The 26,826-nt window shown below is 41.1% G+C and overlaps 1 protein-coding gene across 2 annotated transcripts in view; it reads left to right on the top strand.

Annotated features, from left to right (window-relative positions):
- Positions 1–26,826, top strand: part of trit1 (tRNA isopentenyltransferase 1) — a 55,732-nt gene that overhangs the window by 11,535 nt on the left and 17,371 nt on the right. The window contains exons 2-8 of one of the 2 annotated variants that reach the window (XM_042507106.1): positions 12,924–13,064; positions 17,673–17,771; positions 18,615–18,772; positions 20,069–20,211; positions 20,320–20,431; positions 25,947–26,059; positions 26,174–26,251. In XM_042507106.1, the coding sequence (XP_042363040.1) occupies positions 12,924–13,064; positions 17,673–17,771; positions 18,615–18,772; positions 20,069–20,211; positions 20,320–20,431; positions 25,947–26,059; positions 26,174–26,251 (844 nt within the window). Of the gene's footprint in view, positions 1–12,923; positions 13,065–17,672; positions 17,772–18,614; positions 18,773–20,068; positions 20,212–20,319; positions 20,432–23,625; positions 24,097–25,946; positions 26,060–26,173; positions 26,252–26,826 lie in introns of those variants that run through there. The other variant, XM_042507105.1, reaches the window with a different exon arrangement.

Raw genomic sequence — 26,826 nt, 5'->3', positions numbered from 1 at the left:
CGTATCCTTCTGCGTCTGCTGTTTACGTTCCAGAATGCCGCTGCCATGATGTCAACAGCACATGGTGGGATGCTGCTTCATGTGGTTATGTTTAAGCAACAGCACCACATAGTAACCAACGCCGGCACATCAACAAATGCACAAGCTGGCACGGATGGTTAGGATTAGGGGAAGCGCACACCAGACTCCTGCATGAAAGTCCAGGACCCATCCACTGCCCCTCTTGGCTGACCTATAAGCACCTCACACTCCTTAAAATTTAATTGTTACCAGCTGCGTTTCAATCTGGTGCCGTGCTGCCGCATTTCATGTTCATACGACATGTTCCGTCCGCATTCCTAATGGACGCCACCTTTGTATAATAACACAGCGACAGGTTTTGTCCAGCCGCATTATTACCTGACGCTGTCCAGCAGCATTTCATGGTGCCTTTTGGCATTGAGCATCAAAAGTACTGACAAAGCAGTTCTATTTTACAAGTTGGGAATGAGAAAGGGCTGAATAAAATCCTATTAAATGTTATTTACAATCATCATACATCGTTCACTGAAGCTAAAACTACTGTTAAAATGAAAATTTCAGCACAGTATGGGTGCCAAGTATGGCTGCTACCCAGAATCATCAGCTACACAGTGGTGAGCACATTTCTTAAGATGCCTTCAAATGAAAACTATATGTGGATCAATGACATATTGCTGATACTTGACCTGCTCAGTTGGGTTAATAACTGCCTGTGCATCCCGAAATAATTATACGAGGAAAATAAAATAAAATAAAACACATAAAGCTAATGTTTTAAATCCTTTATATGGTCTATTGCAGTGATACTCAACCTACGGCCTGTGGGCAAAATCTGGACCTGAAAGGATGCCAGGTGGCCCCCCAGCCATTTTCTGATTGACATTAAAATTAAAGTGATTCACACTGGGAATTGTTTTTGTACTTTTAGTATACATAAGGTGCATAAAACAGCATCAAAATAGAGCTTATTGATTAAAAAAAAAAAAAAAAAAGTGCCAATGGAGGATCCAACACCCCCCCACAGAGGTCCTAACTAAGATCCTAATATTCTAAACACATCTGAGAATTTTCCTTAAATCCTAGAAACTCCCTAAAATCCTTGAAACCTTCTAATATCCCAGAAATGTTCTAAAATCCTAGAAGCATCCTAAAATCATATAAATATCCTGACATATTAGAAACATCCTAAGTCCTAAAAAAATGTCCTAAAATCCTAGAAATGTATGGAACTGAGTGACTGGCCCCTGGCCTCCTGTCTTTTTGCAAAATTGGCCCCCAAGCAGAGCATGTTGAGTATCCCTTGTCTATTTTATGGTCTGTTGTGGTCATCTCTGGCTATTAAAAATACTAATCAGATACATGGGTCTAACACTGTTGTAAAAGGTCTGCTTTATCCCGTTCTTTCAGCTTTTGGCTTTCTCTGAATCTTACTTTATGTCTCAGTGAGTGTTTGTTCTCTCTGTCTCCTTCTTTTCTCCTCTCCCCTCTGTCTCTCCTGCCCTCTTCCTTTCATTTGGCCATGCTCCCCCCTTATTTATGTGGCAGAGGAACAGCTGTCTCGTGCAGGGCGTAAGGTTGGCCAGGCAGGCGGGCTGCAGGCTCTGCATGGCTCGAACACTGAGCTCATTGTCTCACACACACACACACACACACACACTCACACACGCACACACATTCCTCCCGTTACTCGCACACAAGCCACACGGTCACATCCATTCACATCCATTTAAAAGCGAGACAGGAAGGAGTAGGCAGCTGAACCCACATTAGCTCATTTCATTGAAGTACATCAAGCGTTTGGAATGAGGAGCGCTGAATGTGACGAGTCCTTTAACATTTAATCTGTGGCGCTGACAAGTAGAAACTAGTGGAAAAGATATTTCGACAACTCAAAATATGAATTTAAGTAATCTCCAAAACATTTTTAGCATGATACATTTTCACATATGGAAATTACATTTCAACAACTAAATCCTGATATATAGATAACCTTAATTTATGAATACCGGAAATCTTTTTTTCAGAATAAGAATAATGATCACCAGTATCTATGAATACATTTCCACAAGTTGAGAAATGATTGTGACTCTTGGAAATGTTATTACCCATTTCGGACATCAAAAATTACATTTTTGACATGTCTGACACATCAGTAAATTATTTTGGATATGTTGGCATCATATCATTTGTATACCACAAAGCTGCCTTTTAAATTAGCTTAATCATTTTTCATGTGAACGTACAGATATCTACAATGATATTTGAATAATGGAATTTCTCTTTTTTTTCTTATATAAAATTAAATTCTGACAAATTATGAAAAGAAATTTTACATGTCTTAAATATAATTGTTACTAGTACAAATGCCATTTCCATGAGTTAAAATTGTATTTCAGATATCTGAAATGCAGTTCTTTGAAGTTACATTCCTACTTTTGACAATTCTAAGCAGACATATAAGTCACTTAATTTTGACTAGTGGGAACTGAGTTCCAGATATTATGAAGAACAATAGCACATATCTACAATGAACATTGCCACTAGTGAGAATTGAAATGTTGATATCAGCAATTGATATTTTGCCTATAGTGAGGATAGAGTTGTAGATATCATTAAATAGGTGGTATGGTGGTGCAGAACTGCTGCCTCACAGCAAGAGGGTTCTGGGTTTGAACCCGCTGGCCAGCCAGGGCCTAGGGCTGGGCGATATGGCCTCAAATCAATATCACGATATATTGAGCAGCTCACCTCGATAACTTTAAATGGATGATAACCCTGCGCCCCCTGCGCAAAAAAAAAAGTTTGGCCATAGATGGGGCTGTGGCAGTTACATTCATAGTATGACTCCCCTGGACCTATTTATTGCAATTATTTTGCCACTTTAAAGGACTGTAAAACCACACTGTCTGAAAATAAATGAAGAAAATACAAATTAAGTACTTTTAGCTGTTAAGATTTATTGAACAGCTGATAAGCACAGATTACTTGAAATGAGAACGATAACTTAAATTTCCTGCAAACACAAAGTATTAAAAATACAATTTCTTATCAATTTCTTATAAACAAATTCTAAATATGGATATTACAAAGAGCTTACTCCAAAATGGCCACATTTGAGTTGTCAAGTAATCAGGTTCTCTATAATGAGAGAAACAAGTTGCATCCCTTGTAAACTAAAAAAATTTCACATTTGTGCAAGTAAACAATGACTTGTGCAAAGGTAAAACCATCATGTGCAAAGGCCTGTCTCTGTGTAAAGGCCTTGGAGGTAGTGTTGCTTTTAAGTAAATATTAAAGGCTAAACAATGCCTTGTGCAAAGGCCTATCTCTGTGTAAAGGACTTGGAGGTAGTGTCACTTGTAAAATAATAAATAATGTCATGAACAAAAATGTCAATAGAACATCGAAAAAAATATTGCAAATAAACACTAAACACTGCCATGTGACAGGTGACAATTGACAGCTTTAAACTCTTTTAAGCAAATACATTAAATAGTGCCGTGTGCAGAAATGTCAATATAACACTGATGATTACGAATAAGAGGGGCTTGAACAGGTTGCCTCAAAAAGGAGCAGCAGACTTGGTATCCTAAACTGTTTACTCAGACTAGTGTTGTAGATGTGAATCCGACTCATGGCTGCTGTTGCATGTGATCACTCTACTCTATGCACTAGTGTTTACTCCAGGTTCTTGTTAAGAAACACTAGCATGTTTACCATTTCAGGTTTCAGGCAGGATCTGAGGCATGTAACAATGTTTCCTCCAGAACTGAAAACCTGCTCGGATGGGGAGCTAGTGGCTGGTATGCAAAGGTACTTTTTTGCCACTTTACTTAGAGTGGGAAAGTGTACCTGATGCTCCCTCCACCAGTCTAGTGGATTTCTCTCACTATCCTGCACAGGAGACACTAAGTAGCTGCTCAGCTCTGCTTCTACTGCTTGCTCAGATGACACAATGGGTGCAGTTGAAGGGTAGCCTCACTTCCTTTGAAAAAGCTTCCCAGTGATCTCTTTGGCTTTTTTGCTTCTGATGATGTAGAAGGCTGAGGCTCGGTGCTCTCTGCGGTACTTCCTGTGTGGACTGCAGCTGCTGACTTCATCTCTGTTTTCACTTTCTCTTGAATGGCGGTGACACAGTATGCAGAAATGTATGCTGCTTTGAATCTTGGGTCAACAAAACTGGCTGTGTCCAAAAGCTCTACAGTGGGGGGGATCTGAGAACTTCTCATCAAGGTACACAAGGATGTGAGATTTGATGGCTTTGGTCAGCGCCACATCATCTTCTTCCTCAGCCAGCACTTGTGAATGGAGAATGTGTAGGACAGGCTTCACAGATGAGACTTGACATACTCTTCACCCGACAGGGCGTCGGTGAACTCCACCAATGGAGCGAGAGCTTTGTTTACAGCCTCCAAGACATCCAGGTCTGACCATTTTGGAACAAGATGCCTTGATGCCTTGTCATCAGCCAGGACCTGTAATAATAATAATGATAATGATTATTATTATTATTTATTTTATTTATATTGCGCTTTTCATCTTAAATGACAGATCAGAGCAATTACAATAAAGTCTAAAATCATTACATGAGCCCAGCCACTAAAAGACACACAATAAAATAGAGTACCAAGGATCATAGCCTACCTGTGTGATGGCATTCTTCTGCTCCAGGATCCTTGCTGTCATCATCTGCATGGATCCCCATCTGGTTGGACATGCTGTTTTGAGCTTGTGAGTTGGCAGGTTTATCTCTTGTTGTACCTTCTGTAATGTCTTCTTCTTTTTCCAACTGTAAGAAAAGGCACTGACGATCTTTTTGCAGACCTTCATTGCCCGTTCCACAGGGGCTTGATTTGTCAGGGCGTTTTCTGAAGAGCAAGCATGCACGCACACACACACACACACACACACACACACACACACACACACACACATTAAGAGAAGGAAAAATAGCTGTACCCATTTAACTGTAATTCTATAGCTAAAACGTTACTGCTGTAGCTCTATTATGTGGCAAAAAGACAGAATTTAATATTATAATATGTCCTACATTATACAATTGAACACACAAAAACACACAGTGTAACAGCAGGTCAGCACCAAAAGATATCCCCATTAAGATCTGCTCACTTACCAATTGCCAGGTGCAGCCGGTGTCCGAAACATTGCACACGCGTCCATCCGTTGAGCTCGGCAGCTTTCACAATATTGGTGCCATTGTCAGTTGTTATGGCGACGAGGTCCTCTTCCCTGATGTCCCATGCAGACAGCATCGTTCTTAAGCTCTGTCCGACCATCTCTCCTGTGTGATCAGATGGAAAATATGCCGTCTCGAGCACTCTGGTGCACAATTTCCATTTGTCGTCGATGTAATGCACTGTCAGACTGATATAGGGCTCCATGGTGCGACTGGACCAGAGATCGGATGTGGCTGCAAAGTGCTTAATATATCTCAACTCAGCAGCGACCCTTTCTCTCTCTGTTCTGTACATCCTGGGAATCACTGTTTTCGAAAAATATTTTCGCGATGGCAGGCTGTATCTCGTCGATGGTTTTCATGAGGTGTATGAACCCCTTGCGCTCCACTGTAGCAATGGGAGCCATGTCGTTTGCTATATGGTAGCCTATAGCATTGGTGATTTCGATCCATCTTTTTGATGTTCGCTCATATTGTTGAGTACTAGCAAATGCTTTGGTTATAGGCTGCTGCCTGGTGGTGGAAGCACTTGTTGCTGGTCCTGATCGCTTCTCGCTTTGAGCTTTTTTTATTTCTTCGAATTGAATCACATGGTTGTACTGCAGGTGGTGGAAGAGGTTGGATGTGTTACTGTCACTTGTCGCCACATTATTTTGGCACAGTTTACAGTTCACATTTTTTTGGTCGACATCGTCCTTGCTGAACCCAAAATACTGCCAAACGATTGATGAAGCATTTCTTTTTGGAACAAGCTGCTCACCTTCTCCCTCGACCACATCAACTTCGTCTACTTCAGCCGCCGCAGCAGCCGCTACAACTTTCAAACCGTCCTCCATCTCCTCACCTCTCTTTCCCTGTTTGTTACAGCCTGGGTGGGGTGGAGTCACATCTCTGACGGAGTACAGCATCTTAAAGGGACATGAGAACATAGCCTACCTACACATAACCAAAACCAACTTTCATTTTCTTTTTTTTTTAAACACCGAATATAACGACATGGGCAAAATGACGTCGGTTATCGTCGTAAATTTCGGTATCGATACATTTTCGGTTTATTGCCCAGGCCTACCGGGGCCCCTCTCTGTGGAGTTTGCATGTTCTCCACGTGTCAGTGTGAGTTTTCTCCTGGTTTTCCAGCTTCCTCCCTCTGTCCAAAGACATGCAGGTTAGGTTAGGTTAGGTGGCTCTAAATTGCCAATAAATATGAATTTGTCTGTCTCTGTGTGTCAGTCCTGTGTTAGTGTAGCGACCTGTGCAGGGGACACCCGTCTCTGCCCTGATATCAGCCTGAAAAAGGATAGGTGGGCATGGATAATGATGAATGAGTATCATTGCTTAGAATTGCAACAAGTTAAAATTACCTTACGGATAAATTGACTTTGAATTACAACGCTAAAAAACTGAGATATAGATGTCTGTTATTTATTTTGAATAGAAGTCGATGATAAAGTTTTAATAGTTATAATTAAGTTACACATATCTGCATAGGACATTTCTACTAGTAAGAAATAACATGTTGATATCAAGAATTAACAATTTGACTAGTGAGAAATAAATTCTAGATATCTTTAATTTGGATTGGAACTGGTGAAAAATTACTTCATGGATATGTTAACTTATGCTGGTTTGGACAAACCAACCACTGGCCCTAGATAGGGCCATTCGCGTTTTTGTGTTGGCCACCAAATTTAGCATCCCTTTCGCAACAAGCAGCATGAAAAACACCTCACTTTATTTAACCTCAAACTGCTTTATCCCGTGTTTTTACAAGTTTAAATCACCTGATCTGTTTGTTGTGGAGAGGAAGAGAACGCAGCTCCTGCTAAAAAAAGCTCCTGATCAATGAACACTGAAGGAATTCTAACCAGGGGAAATTTCAGATGGTTGCAATCTGCTAGATTCCACTAAATCTTCCTAAATGTTAAACTCTGTTCCTCTACATAAAAGGATACAGTGCTAAAATTGTTCTGAAAGTCTCCTTTGAGAACTTTTCGTGTTTGGTCCTCAGAGGGTGTGAATCATGAGCAGCTTTAACTGAAACCAAAGAACAACTCAGCACCGATCAGCTCTCCCTCCACTGTTTGTCATCTCTTTATCCCTAAATCACAGTATTTTAAATCTTCCCTTCAACCCAAATACAAAAATCTCACTTTTGCATCATTTGAAATGTTGATTCAAAACAATACTCAACAGTTACTCATTCAGTCTCCTCCTTTTATTGTGACAGTTTCCTCCAGAGGACACTTGTAAACACAATTAGTGATGTTGATTTTTATCTTTGATTCCTTTATGAGGCAGAGCTCAGACATTGCTGCAATTTGTAGCTCATTTCCAGCTCTTCGACTGGAGGTCTTCATTTCTTCCTCATTTTCCCGCTCATTTGCAGCTCCCCCTCAAAGCATTTTTCTCCTCATATCTTCCACTCAAGTGGCTCTTTTCATTTTTCTGATTTACACTCTGCTCCCCCTCTGCCTGCTCTTACTCTCGGGTCTCCTCATTCTCGTTTAGGCAAAATTAAAATCACAATCTGTTTTTTGCAACACTTTTGCACGAGAACGTGTAAAATTTACATTGAGGAGTGATTACATAAGGGTTAACTACGTTCTCTCAGTGGCAGGTAGGAATGGGGGGGATTGGGAAGAGGAGGAGGACCGATGGATGAGAAGAAACTTCACTACTGCTGGGGTGAAACAGTTTTGGGAGATTTTGGCCCTGTTAGCCATAATGTAAAGGAAAGGGTGGAGACAAAAGCAGGAGAGGGGAAAAAGTGCATTGAGTGGCTGTTCTCATCCAGTGATGGCTGTGTCAGCAGCCAGAGTCAGGCCAGTTTATTCAGCCCGATTCTGGGGCGTCATTGTCAGCTGAGTGCGGCAACCAGACGTGGCCTGACTTATTTCTTCTGGCATGCCGAGTTTGAGCCAGTGCTGGGCAGTGTCATTTTTGATAATAGCAAAGTGATGGCAGAGTTGACAGCCAGAATTGGGACAGTTTATTTGGCCTGATTCTGGGTTGTCATTTATCCCGGATGTCACCTGAGTCCTGCAAAAAGACGTGGAGACCAGACTCACCTCTCCTGGTGTGCTGACTTTGGGCCAATGCTGGGCTAGGTAATTTTTGATAACAACCCATTGATGGCAGTTAGGGCAGCCAGAATCTGGCCAGTTTATTTGGCCTGATTCCAGGGGTGTCATTCTTCCTGAGTCCAGCAACCGGACACGGCCCGACTAATTTCTTCAAGCATGCCGAGTTTGGGCCAGTGCTGGGCCGTGTCATTTTTGATAACGGCCCAGTGATGGCAGAGCCAACAGCCGGGGCGTCATTCATCCTGAGTCTCACCCGAGTCAAATTATTTCTTCAGGCGTGCCGAGTTCAGGCTGATGCTGGGTCAGGTGGTTTTGGCTACCTGGGCACTCATATCACATGATCTTCTTCAGCAGATGGGTTTTGCCCTGTTGGCATTAATTCTGAGCATTAAATCCAAGATAGATGAGTAGACAAAAAAAGAGAGAAACAAAGTGTGTGTGTGTGTGTGTGTGTGTGTGTGTGTGTGTTTTAAAGACATTTTGTCTTTTCATCATGTAAGGAATTGTATTAATCTGAGGCTCGTAATGAGACACACATGACACTAAACACACCAAGTGTCTCTCTGTATGTCACACACGCACCCACACACAATACCAGCCTTTATCTTAGAGCATTTTCTTTCTTCCTCCATCATTCTGCCATCCTTCTGCTACCTGTCATTCTGTGTTCACTGGACAATCTGTGCAAGACTGTATGTGTGTGTGTGTGTGTGTGTGTGTGTGAGAGAGAGAGAGAGAGAGAGAGAGATGATGGTAAAGGAGGGGTGGTAGTGGTGGATAATTTGTTCAAAGATTGTCAGGGAGCATCCTGTTCTCTGTAACAAGTACACAGCGCTCTTCTGTCTCCTCTTCTGTCTGTTCACGTCTTTACTCTTTCATCCTCTCCCATGCGCTTTTTCTTTCCAAACCTTCATGTGCTCCCCATCTCCTTCATCTCTCCATCCATCCATGCATCCATCCCTCCCTCGGCTGACAGTGGTGTCGTGCAGAGAAGCCGTGAATAATTTATCCGGCTGGGTTGTTCTGCCCTGCCCTGCTCCCCACTTTTGGCGCACCATGGTGCTAAGGGACATTTGGTGAAGCACACGCAACCCACACACATACACATACACACACACACACACACAAACACACACACACACAAAAACTGTCAACAAGGATTTGATCAATAACCTGTACAGCTGTATTGATCATCCCTTGCATGTTTTTGGGTTAAACAGTCTGTAATGTTGTTGCCTTAACTGAAATAAGAGAGAGACTACTGACAGATGCTTGGTAACAAAAGGTGGAGCTGGATAGCAAGCTAATTAGCTGGTCAGCAGCAGCACATAAAGCAACAAGTACGTTATATAAACTTACTATCAAATGTCACTTCGGTCTGCTCAGACACACTTGTGGTCCTCTTAAGCTTAGCCTCTCTTTCCCCCTTTCATGCTTAAACTGTCCTATCAAATAAAGCCAAGTAGCTGGCGCTTTTTCTCTGGGTGGCTGGATCCTAATTGGGAACAACTGAAAAAAAAGACACTAGGGAAGTTTCCAGTACAGACTTGTACAAAACCTTAGCAATATTTTTGAAACGTCGACAAAACATGATTGTGAGATGACTGCGTTTCCACTGAGTGATGTTCTGCGACTTCTCCTATGGTGATAACATCCCAGAAACCATGGTGATGGATCTTCAAAGCATCAGCAGCTTTATTTCTATTGCAGCCACCGCACTAGTCGTCATTATTTCCAAGCCAAGATCACGTTATGCAAGTGATAATGTAAAGGCGAGCCCCTTATACGTGGGAGCGGCCACGTATGAGGGATATCTGGGAGCTGATAGTCCACGGTTTCACAGAGGAATTGTGGATTCAAAACTTCCAGATGATCCGCTCAACTTTACATAGTTATGTGATGCAATAACAGCTCTTGTAGCTCCTGCTGCATCATGAGGGAGCCAGTTCCTACTGACAAGCACATAGCCATAGCATCATGCAATGTAGAAAAGCCAAAAAAGTCGCAGTTTTGTGAAATTTTCAAATTGCCTGAAATACCACCTCAAGCATAAAAACTTTTTTGCTATAAATGGGATTTTTTTTAAATTGACGTGTTTCCATTAGGCATATTTTATATTGAAAATTTCAATTTGTGCAATTTGAAGGTTAAGGAAAACGGAGAGAAAAATGTTATGTGGACACTGGCCCCTAAAGTCAGAATATATATCATATGATAAGAAAAATGTTTGGCTGCTTAGTTCACATACTTTATATTTTAACAGTATGCCTTAACCCTTAAGGTTAGTTACAAGAGAAAAAGCTTTTTGTTTGAGGACTAACCTTGTTTTGCAAATGTGATCTTTTCTCGGATTTCATGTGGAGCCTAAACATAAACACATCCAATATAGACCAGGACAGAGCTGCTAAAGCTGGACTACACTCACCATGGTAGCATCCAGGACTGACTTGTACACAATGAGGAAACACAGTGGATATGCTTGTCAACAATGGGGCTAATGTAGCATTTTTGTTGTGCTAACTCTTGGTCTCAGAGGTAACACTCTAGTTAGCTAGTTAAACAGACATGCAGCAACTGCAGCTTACTTTAAAGGCTAAACACTCATAACTCTTTCAGGAGGTAGAGCAAGTTGTCCACCTACCTCTGCAAGTCTGCGTGTTAAAGTATATTTGGGGAAGATCTTGAACCCCAAATTGCCCCAAATTGATGAGTAAGTGACGATGGCCGCTTGTGTGGCAGCCTCGGCCACCAGTGTGTGGATGTGTGTGTGAATTGGTGGCCTAGAAAGAAATATAAGTGCAAGTTGATTAACCTTTTCTCTTTGACCACAGCTCCACGCAGAGTTCCTCAAGTGGAGAAATCCAGGGCTTAACAGGCCGCCATTCCTAGTTACTGTTGATAACTGGACAGTCTCTGATTGGGGAAGGATTTTGTTCATTATTATCACACCTGTGACACACTCAGGATGCATGTAGCCGTGCTTTCAAATTATAAACCCTCTAACCCTCATCTTTCGTCTTTTCTATTCCATGTCGTCTCAGCGGACCTGAAATCACTCAGATTATGAAAAACAAAAAATCAAAACTCCCCACAATAAATTGTCTGTCTTGGAAGTTTTCATCATTTTCGCAGAACAAAATAAGCTCATGAGTTTAAGTCAAGTGACTTCATCCATCCGTTCATTCATGCTGTAAAACTAATTCTTGTGTGTTCATTTAGGACCATGTTTCAGTCCCAATAACTGGCTGACTGCGCATGATCAAAGGCTGTATTTTCCTCCTCTGAATTCTTGAACAATAGAGCGCTTCACAAATCTTTTCAGTTTGCACCATTCAAGGCAGAATCCCAGCGGAGCTTTTTCACTCAAAGGAGTTTCATAAAGTTTTCCTGGCAACTTGAGGCTGATTCACCTCTTTCCGAGCCGCGTACTCCTTCTTTGAATGGCTGATGGTAGACTACACACAGATGCTATGCAGAGGTTGTAGAGGTGTGTTTACATTAATGAGGGGAGATATTAATATTTTGCCATAGTTTGAACCCATCAGTTGACCATTGTGTATCTGTATCACCAGAAGCGAGACTTTGATTAAAGGGCAGAAAAAGGCCTTCACAAAGACAAGTTATAAAGTCTTCTGTATCTCGAGACATCTGTTTAAAACACACTGACTCAGTGTGTGTCTGAGAATAAAAATCATGACGGACTACTGTATGACACCCAGCTGTCAAATTCCATGAGGGAGCCCACTTGCTGGGATATGATAAAAATGGACAGAGGAGGTGTGTTTTATAATTTGCAGGAATGGTCAGAGCCATTTCACATGGACGACATACAGTTCTCCTCATTCTTTCCTCTATAGCAACCTATGCCCATATTCTGACACTGTTACACACACACACACACACACACACAACCGCTATCATATATTTCAATCTCCTGCTTGATTTGTTTTATGAACACAGTTTTTCAGTGTTGTGCAGAGATTCATGCTTTCTAGGACAATGAACTTCAATTAAACTTCCAGTCTTAGGAGTATCAACTTAGACAAGTGATACTCAACTTACAATCCGTGGGCCAAATCTGGCCCCTGATCTGCTGCTGCATGGCACCCCAAACCGTTTTCTAATTCACAGTAAAAAAACAGTGATTAACACTGGGAATTGTTTTTGAACTTTAAGTATATATAAAAGTATATATAAAAGAGCATCAGAAGAGAGCTTGTTTATCCCAAAAAAAAGTGCCAGTGGAGGATCCCCAGCCCTCCCTGACAGAGATCCTAGCTAATGTTCTAAAATCGAAGAAATTTATCAAAATCCTTGAAAATTCCTAAATTCCTCCAAACGTCCTAAAATCGGAGAAATGTCCTAAATTCCTAGACATGCCCTATAATCCGAGAAATGTCCTAAAATACTAGAAATGTCCTTACAACCTGGGAACTTCCTAAAATCCTAGAAATGCTTTATTCTAGAAATGTCCTGAAATCTTAGAAATGTCCTGCAACTGGTCCCTGGCCTCATGTCATTTTTGCAAAGACTCTTCTCCTGTAACGTGTTATAAGCTGTTACTTTTGAATATTTTTATTCACAGTTTTCATGTTTTTGTGCCTCTTTTGCTTCGCCGTCAGGTGTACCAGGGCCTCGACATCATCACCAATAAGGTGACAGCTGAGGAGTGCGCCCAGTGCAAACATCACATGATCAGCTTTGTGGACCCGCTGGTTAGCAGCTACACAGTGGTGGACTTCAGGAACAAAGCCCTGGCTCTGATATCCTTTCCTGGAAACAAGTAAAAGCACAGGAACAATATTTTCCGTAACGCCTCTCCACACGCTGCCATCACCTCAGTCACACCCTCTCTCATTCAGATCATTAACTGCAGGTTCATTCAATTTGACTTTTACTAATTGGTCTGCAGGTGTGTGTGTATGTGTGCGTGTGTGTGTGGGTACATGTGTAAGAACATCTGCCATGTCCTCGTTTTGTCAACATGTCTCGCTGCAGATGTTGCACTGAAAATGAGAAGACAGAGTTCACTAGAGACGATATTTATAGAGGAGGCTATGCGTCTGCACACACACTCTCTCTCTGTGCAGTCACACCCTCCCGCAGACACCGGCCATCACACAGATGTGGAGAGAGGAGGCGATAACTAGAGACGGTATTAATAGATCAGGAAGGCATGCACACACACACTCACTCACCAGTGCGGCGAGGGGCTGAGTTAGCTCCAAGAATAGGCTCAGTGCAGCGCGAGCTCGCTGGTGGGAAGAGGGAAAAATGGAAAGAGATGAATACAAATTAGAGGGAATAGAAGCCATGTGGAGGATTTTAAACTGTAGAGCCGCAGAAAGACAATGGAGGGAGGAAGAGGATGGGGGGGTGCGATAGTTGGAGAGGGTTGACAAGCTTGAGAAGTTCAGAGACGCAGGACCTAATGGCGCATCATCAGCTCTCAATCCTTCACTCAAGATGCCACTCACATAAACTCTCTGTCTACACAGACACACACACACACACACACACACACACACACACACACACACACCTCTGTTTCTCCTTTATGATCAGTCCTCCAGCCCTCTGTCTGTTTCCCTCCCTCATTTATTCGCTGCTTGTCAGCGATCATCTTTGCTCTCTTCCTCATCCCCTGCTCCTTGTCTCTGCAAACACACTGCTGCAGCCTTCTCTGGTGTGTGTGTGTGTGTGTGTGTGTGTGTGTGTGTGTGTGTGTGGGTGTGGGTGTGTGTGTGTGAGAAAGAAAATGAGAGAGAGGGTGAGTGGCAACGGCTGATGAGCCTTTATCTTGTTCGCGGGGTTATTTGATTATCCCTGAGTAGAGGAGGAGGGCGAGGGAGAAGCTGAGAGGAGGAAAGATGCAGGATGAGAGCGGATGCGACAGAACAGGGAGCCAGTCGGGGAGATGAGATGTGGCAAGCGGGCGGGCAGGCGCTGTCGGTGTTAGCAGCGAGGTCTTTTTCATTTCCAATATTGATATTTATGTGATGGTTTAGGGGGTGAGTGCCTTCATATTGAAATTGTGATAAAGGGACAGAGTTGAGCAACTATGATTGTTTTAATTATTAATAAGCAATCAATCCATTTGGTCTTTAAAATTTTTGAAAATTATGAAAAGTGGGCATCAAAATTTCCCTGTTACAAGGTTGACATCGCCAAATTGCGTGTTTTATCCAACCAACAATTCAAAAACTAAAGATATATTTGAATGACATTTATAACAAAACAATACACACAAGATGCACCATATTACCAACACATCACAAACCATCAACATGTCACAAACAGATGCCGGAAGACGAGTAAAAGAAAAACAACAAATACAAGACAGAATAAGTCACTATTACTAAAGAACTAAACAAACAAAAACATAGTCATCCTGATCATCAGTCTTCTAAACGTGGCCTGAATGTATTGCGTTTTCTTTCCTAGTTATTTATTCTTCCCTGTCTTTTGCGACAATGCCCTCTAACCTAAAATAATGTTTCAAAAAAGAGAAAACTAGGGAATGTCAAACGTTCATTTCTTTTCAGTTTAAAAATAAATCTCTCGCCAATAAAATAACTGTATTTTAAAATACTTGGACCTCCATTTCTTAATTCACTAAATATTATTGTTTTTTTTATTTTAAAGATTGTTTTGGGGGCTTTTTATGCCTTTATTCCATGCCATGCAGCAAAGGGCAAAGGCTGGAATCGAACCTGCGGCTGCTGCGGCGAGGACACAGCCTCCATACATGGTGCACGCGCTCCATCCACTGAGCCACCGGGTGCCCTGAAGTATTATTGTTTGAGGGCACATTGTTAACAGTAGCTAGCCATTTTTACAGGGTCATCCAAAACATCACCACGTGGACAAAACCAAAAAAGATGCAATATGTCTTCTATTTCAGTTTCATAGAAGCGACAGTTTGGATCCTCTTCCAACCCCCAAATGAAAAGCATTTTCAAAAAGTCAGGCAAGAGATATTCTAATCTCAAAGTTAGGGTCAAAACCCTTCTTGTGGAGATAAATTAGGTTTATTTTGAGATGGTTTATAGGAAAGAACAAAACAAAACAAAAAAAGAGTTTAGCTGTATAAATTGATTTTTTTACCCCCTTGTCTTTATCCATACTCTCTGCTTTGTTTTCGCAATTTAGGACAGTGTCTTAAACATTTATTTAAAAGACACAGTCTGACACCTGGGACACACTCCATGCGTGAGCAGTGCATGACGGCAGCCTCGCCAAACTGCTGCGTCTTGTATGCTCGTGGTGTTCACATTGGCGGTATGGTTGCTGCATTGCTGCTGCAGAGCTGCCTGCTGCTATGAGCTCTGTATTATCACAATGATCAAATGCTCCACTCCTTTATGAAGCTGTGCAAGCATCTCCTCGTCAAAAACATGGTCCTGCATATATTTCACAGTAAAATGACTTAAGGGATTCTGTCAACAGAAATATTGTCAGGGGTCTTTTATTTTGACACAAGAAAGTTTGAGTAAAAGAGATGTATTTGTGTTCCCTCATGTCTGTGACATGAGGGATAAAGTTTAGGTTTTTTTCTTCTTTTTTTTCACCTTATTTGGCATATGGAGAAAACACATGCTATTTCCACTAGGTGCACTGTCACAGTCAATGCTGCAAATTGTTGACATATCCTGGGCTGTGATCATCAAAAAAATAATCAATAATCAATCATTAGATTTTCATCTAAAAAAAATACTGGCATTAAGGGAAAAAATGGGATTTAAAGTGTTAACCTTATATATATGTATATATATTTGATATTTATGTTTAGAAATTATATTGGTTAAAAAATAACTCAATGAAAGAAGAAAATCAAAATAATGTAAAAAAAAAAATTTAGAGCTTGATTTTGAAAAGCAAATTTTGTGTGCACAGCATTATTAGTGTGACTATTTCACACTTCACAAAAAAGTAACAATTTATAAAAATCAGTTGCTGCTGATCATTGACATATCCCAGGCTGTGATAATAAAAAAAACCAATATTAATATACTGAGCATTTGGTATATTGAAAATAATTCATTTTTTGTGTTTCTTTTTGCTCATCTAAAAACATAGTGCCATCATGATAAACACGCAAAAAAAGCATTTAAAGGGTTAAAATTCTGTACATTGATAAATATTTGATATTTATGATTGGGGCTGATGTTGGTCAGAAAAATAAGTCAATGAAAGTTGAAAAGCATATTAATGTATAATATTTTTTAAAGCTTGATTTTGAATAGTGCATTTTGTGTGCAGAGTGATATGAGTGTGTGTAATACTAAGGGTTAGGTGACTTCGTCGCTGACAACAAGCGGTGGGAGTTAAAACTTTAAAATCATTCCCCCCCAAAAAATGCAAGTTTGAGGAATGACATACAGAAGTTTTTAATGACAGTTACTGACAGTTTTCAGTTTTCAGTGGAGAACATAAATTAGGAGGCAGTTCATGTAAAATGGCAGTATAAAGAAAAATGTTACAGTGTTCCAATTTATGTTGTAAAGAGAAGACAAACCCACTTTCTCACATAACTGCAATGATGTGTGTGGAAACCTAAATCAGAGAGAAATCACAGCGCAGCATGGTGCACTGAATCTAGCATTTTATAGCAAGATGAATTTGCATGCATGTATAAAATGCCACCAAAATGAACCAATTTTTTTCTTTGCACCAAAAGAGAAACAGCATTGTTCCTGTAATAGAAACCCAAACAATTGAGCTTTTTTGGAAGACGATCAATGTGATGTTTAATAGACAGATTTTCTTTAAAAAAAAAAACCCAGGGATTTCTTAGTTGAGACTTGTTTGGCCACCTCATTACTTAAAGTAACAATCTGATGTATATCCTCAGCTGTCTGCTTTGACCTTGAAAAGCACATTATTTTGGTTTTGTCAGAATTGAGTACATGTCTCAAGTCACAGAGATTCTTCTAACCCACATTAAAAGCAGACTGCAGCTCCTCAATAACACTTACTAAAGATGAGGCAGAACTATACAAAATAGTGTCTGATGCATGAAAATATAATTTTGTATTTACAAAATTGCAACACAAATTATTGCTATAAATTGTAAACAAAATAGTACCCAGTATGGACCCTTGTAGGACACCATTTTATACAAAAAGCTAGAATATATAACATTGACTTATACGCTTTGTTTTTTACCAACAAAACAGAGAGGTCAGCTGTGTCAAAGGTCTGTGCTGTTAAGGTGTGAATGCCATCACATGGGCTCAACAGATAATTTCAGAATGTGTTAAACTGTGCATTTATGTAAAAACTATCAAAATTAGCAACATGTGAAACCACCCTTGGTGCCATTTACATAAAACTTGCATAAATCAGTTTCCTCCTTAACAGCCCCCAACATAGATGACATGCACAACAGAAACAAACTGCCAGTGGTTGTAGGAGGAACGAACTATTACATTGAGTCCCTGCTGTGGAGAGTGCTGCTGGATACAGGGGTAAGTGCAAGACACAAATACACCTAGCTTCATTCTCTGTGTCTCTCTATGTGCTTGTTTCTTATGTCTCTTCATCCACATTTTTGGATGTAAAAGCAAACACAGAGTGCCCCAGGAATGACATTTTTCTTTAGGCAAGCCCAGAAGCTAATTTCGCCCTGGTTCCCTCATCAAAAAGCCTATGGGATTTTTCCATTGGATTTTGGATCATTGCAGAAAATAAGCTCTGTGGCAAACATACATTTAGATACTTACACATTTTGTTCAGCAAGATAATCTTCACAAATGAGCACAACTTTTTGGGTTTTTGAAGCTTAAATGCAAATGAATTGAAAAAGCTAATGTTAGGCTAAAACAAAATACACTACGGTTACACTACAACGACTACGAAGCTGTAAAGTGTTCGGCGCAGCTTGATGTGATGACATTTTGTAGTCGCATTTAGCCACTTGTTAGCAACTGCCGTTTTTAAGACAAAACACTTCAAAGTTCACAGTGGGATTTTTACTGCCGTATTTTATGTCATAGAACAACACAAAATTTCTTCACCATGTGTTAAACCACAGACCTTTTTTATAACCAAAACCCATTCAAAAAACCCTTTGAATTCAAGACAAGGGAACCAGAATTGCAGAAATGCTCACTCATTTCCGGGTTTTTGGACTCATTCCTGGGGTTCTCTATTTTTCTGATTTCCTTGTGTCTTGCATGTTCTGGCTAACTTCAAGAACTTTACTAACAGGACATGTTCATATCTCAAGCATATGAAAACAAGAGTTTTAGAGGAGTATTTGAAAGCAGCTGTGGCAAACTCTAACATGACAAATGAAATGTGTCTCACAGCAAGAGAACGAGGAGCCAGGGAATGGAGGAGATGGGCCTCCAAACAGGAAGTTGGAGCTGGAGAAACTGGGAGGAGCTGAGTTACATAAACGACTAGTGGAGGTGGACCCCAAAATGGCTGCCATGTTGCACCCCAATGACAAACGCAAGATAGCCAGGTGATGTAACTGGTAATGTCTTCAAAAGGGATTGATATATTAAAAATGCTAAATAAAATAATCACATATATCCATTTTTAGCTATCATTAGCCATAAATAATCCATAACTAGAAGGGCACTCCACCAGACCTCCACAAGACCAATGTCCTACATCCGTGTTGTGGGGATGTGAAGTCATGTTACAATAGTGTAGTTTGTTTATAGCCTAATGTTAGTTTCTACTTCTGCAAATCAGAAATCATCAAGTGTTCATTTGTCAAGATTATCTTGCTGAACAAAACGTATCATAAACGTTTGTTTGCCACAGAGCTTATCTTCTGCAAAGATCCAATCCAATGGAAAAATCCTACAAACCAGGGAACCAGGGTGATGATAACTTTAGTATCACTTTCCACAATCTATGGGCAAAATGATTCTTCCACCATACCATAATGTGGTGTGTGCTGTTTCGTGTTGTGTCTCATGCTAACTTGTCTGAGTCGCTGCTGAGTTTTCACGTTTTGTCCAAGGTCCTAAAGGGCTTTCGCTCTGTCTCAGGCGGACAGTCACATTATATGGCCTCCACCCACTCTACACTGACGAGTGTCTGTTTACAGAGACACACACACACACACACACACACACACACACACACACACATACATGCATGCACACACAAACATGTGCGCACACAAACATGTGCGCACACACACACACACACACACACACACATACACACAGCTTGATAAGTAGCAGTCAGTGCACTCTGGTGTTGTGTGTGAGCAGGTTAGGTTACCCTGTTCTTCTCGCTGACAGGAGACGACAGGAATCACCTTTTCCTCATAACCTTAGAGTGCAGCGTGGTGTGGCTGGTTTGGATTTAAATCTCAGCATCTCAAAGATTGTTTGGCCCTGACTGAATATTAACTGTGTGAGAAAAGGGGTGATTTCATACACGTAACTTGTTTTATCTTGATTCATATTTCTACTTGTTTTATCTCTTCTCTTTCAAAATTCTGTAGAATTCATTGTTGCTGGTGTGTTAATCATTTAAATTGCTGCTCTCAACTAGACTAAATCTGTGCTTCAGACAGGGGGTTGTGATTTTCATTTCCACTGGATTTAATGGATGAGTGATTGTTTAACTCATCTAATCTCAGTTTACCCACTGCGGCCAGACATACAGGGACTAGCATGTAAACTCATAGAGTACTATCATGCAATATCAGAATCTACTTTGTTTGGTTGTGTCTGCACAGTGGAGAAGGGTTTTATTTAACCTCTACATCTCTGCTTGTATGTTTTTTTATCCACAGGAGTCTTCAGATCCATGAGGAGACAGGCGTCTCCCACAGCCGCTGGTTGGAGGAGCAAAGGGGGCAAGAGGGAGGCGATGAGCTGGGGGGGCCGCTGAGATACCCAGACCCCTGCATCTTTTGGCTGCATGCTGATATGGATGGTAAGAGTTATGCTGTTTTTCAAAACAACTAAAGAAAAGCAATGAGAGCTTCAGCACAGTATGAAAAACGTCTTTATGTGTGTCTGTGTTATATTTCTTCCTCTCCAGCTCTGGACAAGCGCTTGGATGCTCGTGTAGATAAGATGCTGTCTGCCGGACTCATAGAGGAGCTCAGAGACTTCCATGTCCGCTACAATCAGCAGAAAGTGCAGGATGACAGGTTAGCAGAACCAGCTGCAGAAGGAACACAGTCAACCTCCTCCTGTTCTGAATATCTCTAAGTGCTGTCCAAAATTGTCTTACTTAAAGCAAAAAAAAGGACTGACAGGATCTTGTTTACCAGTTGTTCTATTTTTGCAATAAGGGGAATCTTGTCTAATGAAGGGTCACATGATGCAGGGCTTACATATATGTGATTCTGAAGGTATTTTATTGAAAGAGAACTGCATCATTTTAGCACAGACTTCTATAACTTAGTCGGCTTATGATAGACAGTTTAAAACTACACTTATCGCCTCATGGTTTTATGCCTCAGTGTACCAGTCAGGTTTCTCTCAGAGTTTACATCCATGTTTGTAAAAACATGACGCTTCACACATCCCCCCCCCCCCGTAGCACAGAAGATCTCCACAATCAGTTTACAGATTAGCATCACCAACTCAGTGTCTAAGCAACTGTGCTCCCTTATGTTCCTGAGATGAGATGCTGAATAATGGCCAGAAAACATTATGATGTCACAATGAATTTGACCTCTGACCTTTTGGACATTTTATCCTATTAGATATTTGTGTTTTGTCATAGCGCATGAATTCTTGAGTTGTGGTCAAATGTGGTTCACAGGTGGTCACAGCGTACTGACAATGACAACTGACAACCAAATTCTAACTAGTTTATTGTTTAGTCCAAGTTTGTGCCAGTTTTTTTTCCTTTAAATTGCTCAAGGTCTTCTTTAGATACTGCATTCACAAGAATGAGATGGATGCAAGATCACAGTGACCCTGGCCTTTGATCACCAAAATGTACTTGGTTAATTGACCTAATGTTAAGCCCGCCCCTTTAGCTCATGCAAACAAACAATTGGCGCTGCCTAAATTCACAATGGCGGCTGTTAGTGTCTAAGACATATCCAAAGATGCTTTATAGAACTTTTGGGGACAGAAGTTCCTTTTTTCACACAGAAGCCACCAAAAGGGTCCTCACTATGGCGTGGTGTTAGCGTTAGCCAGCCTTTGCTTTCTTTGTTGCAGCTAAGCTAACGTTAATGGTTTTCAGTTGGATGAGCTTTAATTACAACCTTTTGCTACAGTTAACACTGATGTCCCACTGTCTAAGAACAAAAATACTGAGACTAAGTTGAACAGATGACATGATGAGCTGATGTTACCAAGCTGAAATTGGCCATAACTTTAGCAGATAGTGGCTAACTTAAGCTAATGTTACCTAGCAATGTTTGCTGCAAGGTGACGTTATACACTATGTGTGAGGTTATGTACACTTGACGTGTGTCCTTTAACACAATATTGTCATACCATCCTTGTATGCACTCCATTCTCTAGCCACTCAGGATACCTCGTATCAGTGTTTAAATTAACCCGATGCACAGTGTTATACCATTTTTTAATGTGCATAAATTAAAAAAAACAAAAAAAAAACCAGTAAAATCAGCATTTCTGATGCTTTTCTATGGAGGTCTACAAGGAGGATGTATGAGTGCATTGTGTCACTGCCTGAAATGTGATTGGCTCCTGGCTTTCACGGGCGGGTCATAGCAATAGGTCATGTGAGGAATGGACAGATCTATGGACCAACAACCTTAAAACGTAACGCTTCCAGGCCACAGGTATTGCCACAGCAGAGGCATTAAAAAAAGGGTCCAAATTCATGCAGCAGAATCAGTGATATTGTCTTTGTTTTTAAAATCTAGAGCCTATTTCATCTACAGTGCAACTCAGATGCACAAAAGTTTTGTCAGAGAAGCGGATGGTTGTTTTTATTTTTTAAGCTGGTAGTCTACAGGCCGATGCAAAAAGGGACAAATTGTAGTGTGCAGCTTGAAGGAGCAGACAGATCTCATTTCACAGGCGTTGTATGATTTCACAGAAAAATGACAGAAATTGACAGAAAAATTGATTTATCATCAGTAGTTGTGCAGCTCTCTCTGGAGACATAAAGGGATTTTTAATTTAATGCAATATTACTCCCAAAACCTGCAAACACGCTGTGATGTGTAAAATCAGGTCACTGAGTCTGGATCCAGACATGTCTTTCTCTCTTCTATGGAACCAGAGCAACAGCAGTGAACTGAACTCGGTCAAGCAGCTATCCAGTTATTAATTTCGCCTTCCCAGTCTGACAGGTCACTCTGTTTCCCAAAGGCCTACAGACCAATTTAGATCTGGCCCACAGTGCTGTGAGTGGAGCTCAGATTGGACTGATAGTTCTTCAGGATGTCCAGTGATTATTAATAATTGCAGAGATAAGCGGCCTCCATAGGACATGAGCGCTAACAGGGGAGTGTGGTGATTGTTCTGACTCTCAGGGCCTCACACTGAATGGACATTCTGCTGGAGCATATTACTCACAGTGTCATGTTGTCTCTTAAAGATGCTATTTAAAGATAATCTTAATATGAGCAAGATTAGGGGCGGGCGATATATTGAATATACTTGATGTATCACAGCTTGTTCCACTTGTGATATTTGAAATGACTATATCGAGAACATTGATTATAAATTGTCACGTCGTTTTTATAAGCCACCAACGTTTGGGCTCCGTTGCGCTCTCCGACAGCTCTCACAGTGAATGAATCCTTACAGTTAAAGGCGCTGCGGTATCTGTTTAATTGTCCAACTGTTGACTGGGAGCTTCAAGTCCACAGCAAAAACATAGACACTTCAGCCTGAGACGAGCCTGGTCTTTCAAAATAAAAGCACCATGGGTCCTGCTTTGATTTATTTAATCAGAATAATACTTTTTAAATTGTCATTATATTTCATTAGTGTTGTGTGGCAGTGTCTCTGGGTTACCACGACACATGAATATAGCTGCTAGATGATTAAAACCAGAGGATTAAACTTACAGTAAAACCAGCCCAACAATGTTCTGATATAGATATATATAAAACTCTGTATAAACGCGTGTGTGGGCGTCACTTTAGGCTCCAACAGATCCGCTGAGTGAACAATGCTGTGTGTGTGTGTGTGTGTCTGTGTGTGTGTGTGTGTGTGTGTGTGTGTGTGTGTGTGTGTGTGTGTGTGTGTGTGTGTGTTGGCAGCAGATATTGATACTGTGTGTGTGTGATGGGGTGTGGCTGTAAGGACTTGATGCATTGGTGGAACGCTGCCCAGGAAGCTGCCAATTCTTCTTTCGTCTCTTCCTTTTTTCATCACCCCATCCCACCTCATGCACCAGCAGCAACCTCCTGCTCCTCCTCCTCCTCTCTTCATCCCTGCCACTATTGCCCTCTCAGCAATCTGATCACCCAAGCACTCTGCTCTCCCTCCCCTCCTCTGTCTGTCTGTCCTTTACCCTCATGTCTCCATCCCCGGCTGGCTGCTGTGGCCAGACATCAAGGTCATATCTCTACCTCCCTCCCTCCCTCCGTCTTTCTCTTTCTCCCTCCATTGACTCTACATTTCCTGTGCTCTGTAGCTATTCTCAAATTTCTGTCTCTGCCTGTCTAGCCAGATTTATTTTTGTTATTTCCTTCCCCTGTTTCTGTTACAAATGCATGTTACTGGCCAAAAGTAGTAATTATTTTGTGATAATGTTTGTTATACAGTGTGTTAAATGGCAAATTAAAGTGCTCGACAAAGAGACAACATTGACAGCAAAAAAAACCCCAAAACAATGAATTACGGGTGAAAAGTACACGAAATAAAAACTCTAAACAAACGATTAGATAAAAGTAAGCATGTACATCAAAGTCGATGAATACGAACTGCAGTCAGTGTGATGAGCTTATTAGACATTATCAGAATACAGGTCACATGTAGAAAGTGCATCCCTAACAGCTAAGAATGATGATAAACTGAACAGATGATTGTGCAACAGTGAGTTCTGGAATATCCTCTGAAGAATTGTAGTTGCATTATAATTTTAAACTGTGTCTTTTTTGTAAATCAGGCCTTAAGATGGTGGCAGAAAGCTCCCAAATTGCAGTGCAGTTGTACTGTTAGTGTTTATTAGGGATGTCAACATGGATGTGACCAGATATTGCGCTCTGAACATACACAAACAGCACTGCGTTATCCTTATTTTTTGATCGCCATTCATAAATCTGTTTGAAAATCATAGAGAGAGACGCTTCAGATTTTGGCCTCAGTATTAAAGTAATGCAGCAGTTGTCTGTAGTCTGTACAGTGCAAACAGGAAGTGCTAGCAGACACAGCAGCAGAGGCTACAGGCTAAAAACAAAGAGGTGTTGTGAGTAAATTATTGAAACATTAGTGTGGTTCATCATCAATAACTTTTCACCAGTCTTGTGTTGTTTTAATAAAAACATAAAAGCTCTGGCCAAGGCTAACGCAGGCACAGAGGCTTATGTTTTCAGGTGGTCTGAATCCATACGTCTCATTCTTATAAGTGTGATATCTTAATAACACCTTAATGTAATTTTTAACCAAATGTATATTTATTCCAAAAGCGCTTCTAATAAATAGTTCATTTTTATTATTTGTGGTAGCCTGCCACAAATAAAAAAATGTGTGGGGAAACCCTTCATAGAAGAAGAGACTTTTGGTCAGATACTGAGCTAGTGACGCTAATCTGTAAACAGTGCTGACTGTAGAGATCTTCTGAGCTGCCAGCAGGAAGATGTGTGTGAAGACTTCATGTTTTCACAGACATGGATGCAAACTGTAAGGGTAACTTGAGTGGTGTGTGGAGATGAACTTGCTGTCAACTATGTGTACGCATACTCATGATGGCTGCCATGTGTCCCCTGTGTTGGTTTGGTGCAACGACCTGTGCGTGTCCTCAAAAATTAATGCTACGTGGACGTTGGAGATGCAGTATGTAAAGGAATGTGACATAATGACAAATGCCGCTTCGGCCGTTTTGCATAGGGTTAGTTTGTACACTGGTCCAGACTGGCAAAACTGGAAATCGACCCAACTTGAGACCAGACATGATTTTTCGTCCATCAACTCTACTGTTATGAAGGGAAAAAAAATGTAAAAACAAAAATGCCGCCACAGCTGACCTATACTATTTTAGCAATCACTCCCAATTCAGCAAAAGCTCCACGGCATTGGACCAAACACGCATACCAAAGATGGAGCTATTACTGTAATCTGTAAAAGTACGGCCGGCCACAAAACGCAGCAGTGCTCAGACTGGGATGATGCAGTTTGACATTGATGGAAACATTGTGTCTGGACTGTCTGAAGAGGTAACCAGTGGGCTGCTGCCCAGGCCTAATGTCACTCCAGTCAGGCTACTGAGTCCCTGCACCCTAGGGTCGCTCTGCCAGTGCCATTCACTTTTTTTAATGTCATTCTTGTCACTTTCTCCCCCGAAAGGCCTCACATCTGCTCACAGTGATAGTCTTTGTCCAGGGAGGGAAGGAGAGATAGAGGAGGAGGTGAAATGAGTCACCACCGGGTGTCTACAAATGTCAAGTAGGAGACAGAAAGTTTTTTTTATAGATGGATTAAGTTTCCTCGCCTCTCCTCTCCTCTCCTCTCCTCGCCTCTCCTCTCCTCTCCTCTCCTCTCCTCTCCTCTCCACTCCAGTCAGAACTATCAACATGGGATTTTCCAGTCGATTGGTTTCAAGGAGTTCCATGACTACCTGACCACTCGTGAAAGCTGCACCCAGCAGGAGAGAGACACACTCCGAGACAAAGGTCAGAGAGATACTTGATCAAAGTCATACAGATGGACTCAGTGGTCGTTGCAGTGGTTGACTGATCAACCAGAAGAATCTCCTCCTATAATGAGCTATTTTAAACTCTTCGTAGGTATAGAAGCTTTGAAGATTGCTACGAGGCGTTATGCCCGCAAACAGAATAAATGGGTCCGTAACCGCTTCCTTAAACGTGAGTACCCTTCACCCACCTCATGCAGTCTGTGGTGTGTGTGTGTGTGTGTGTGTGTGTGTGTGTGCGCGTGTGTGCGTTTGTGTCCAGTTCCTGAACAATCGGCACTCTCTTTAACAAGATGAGATTCAGTCACTCCATTAGACACAATAAGCTCTTCTCAGACACCGCATTGTGTTACAGAGTATACAGAGTGCGTGTGTGTGTGTGTGTGTGTGTGTGTTTGTGTGTGTGTGTGTGTGTGTTTGAGTGTGTGCTTGTGTATACACACCAGGATTGGGGTGATGTCTCTTTCAAAACAATCATTAGTTGCCGTGATTTATTTTGTAACATTTTTTCAGTTAAGTTGTTTGTAGGAAATATGAGAATAGTTAATTTTTAATTATTAATCACACTATTTCTAGATATAAATTTAGCATGTTTACTTGAAATGGTGATAGTTGACGATGGAGGCATTATGTTTTCAGGTTGTCCGTCCATCCCATTCTTGTGAATGCAGTATCTCAACAACACCTTGAAGTCATTTTTTTTTTTTTTAGATTTGGCTCAAACATTCACTTGGACGTAGAACTGGG

Source organism: Plectropomus leopardus, chromosome 18 (genome assembly GCF_008729295.1).
Source record: "Plectropomus leopardus isolate mb chromosome 18, YSFRI_Pleo_2.0, whole genome shotgun sequence".
NCBI lineage: Eukaryota > Metazoa > Chordata > Actinopteri > Perciformes > Serranidae > Plectropomus > Plectropomus leopardus.
Note: the sequence above shows the minus strand (reverse complement) of the source record. Positions and strands in the feature narration are given on the sequence as shown.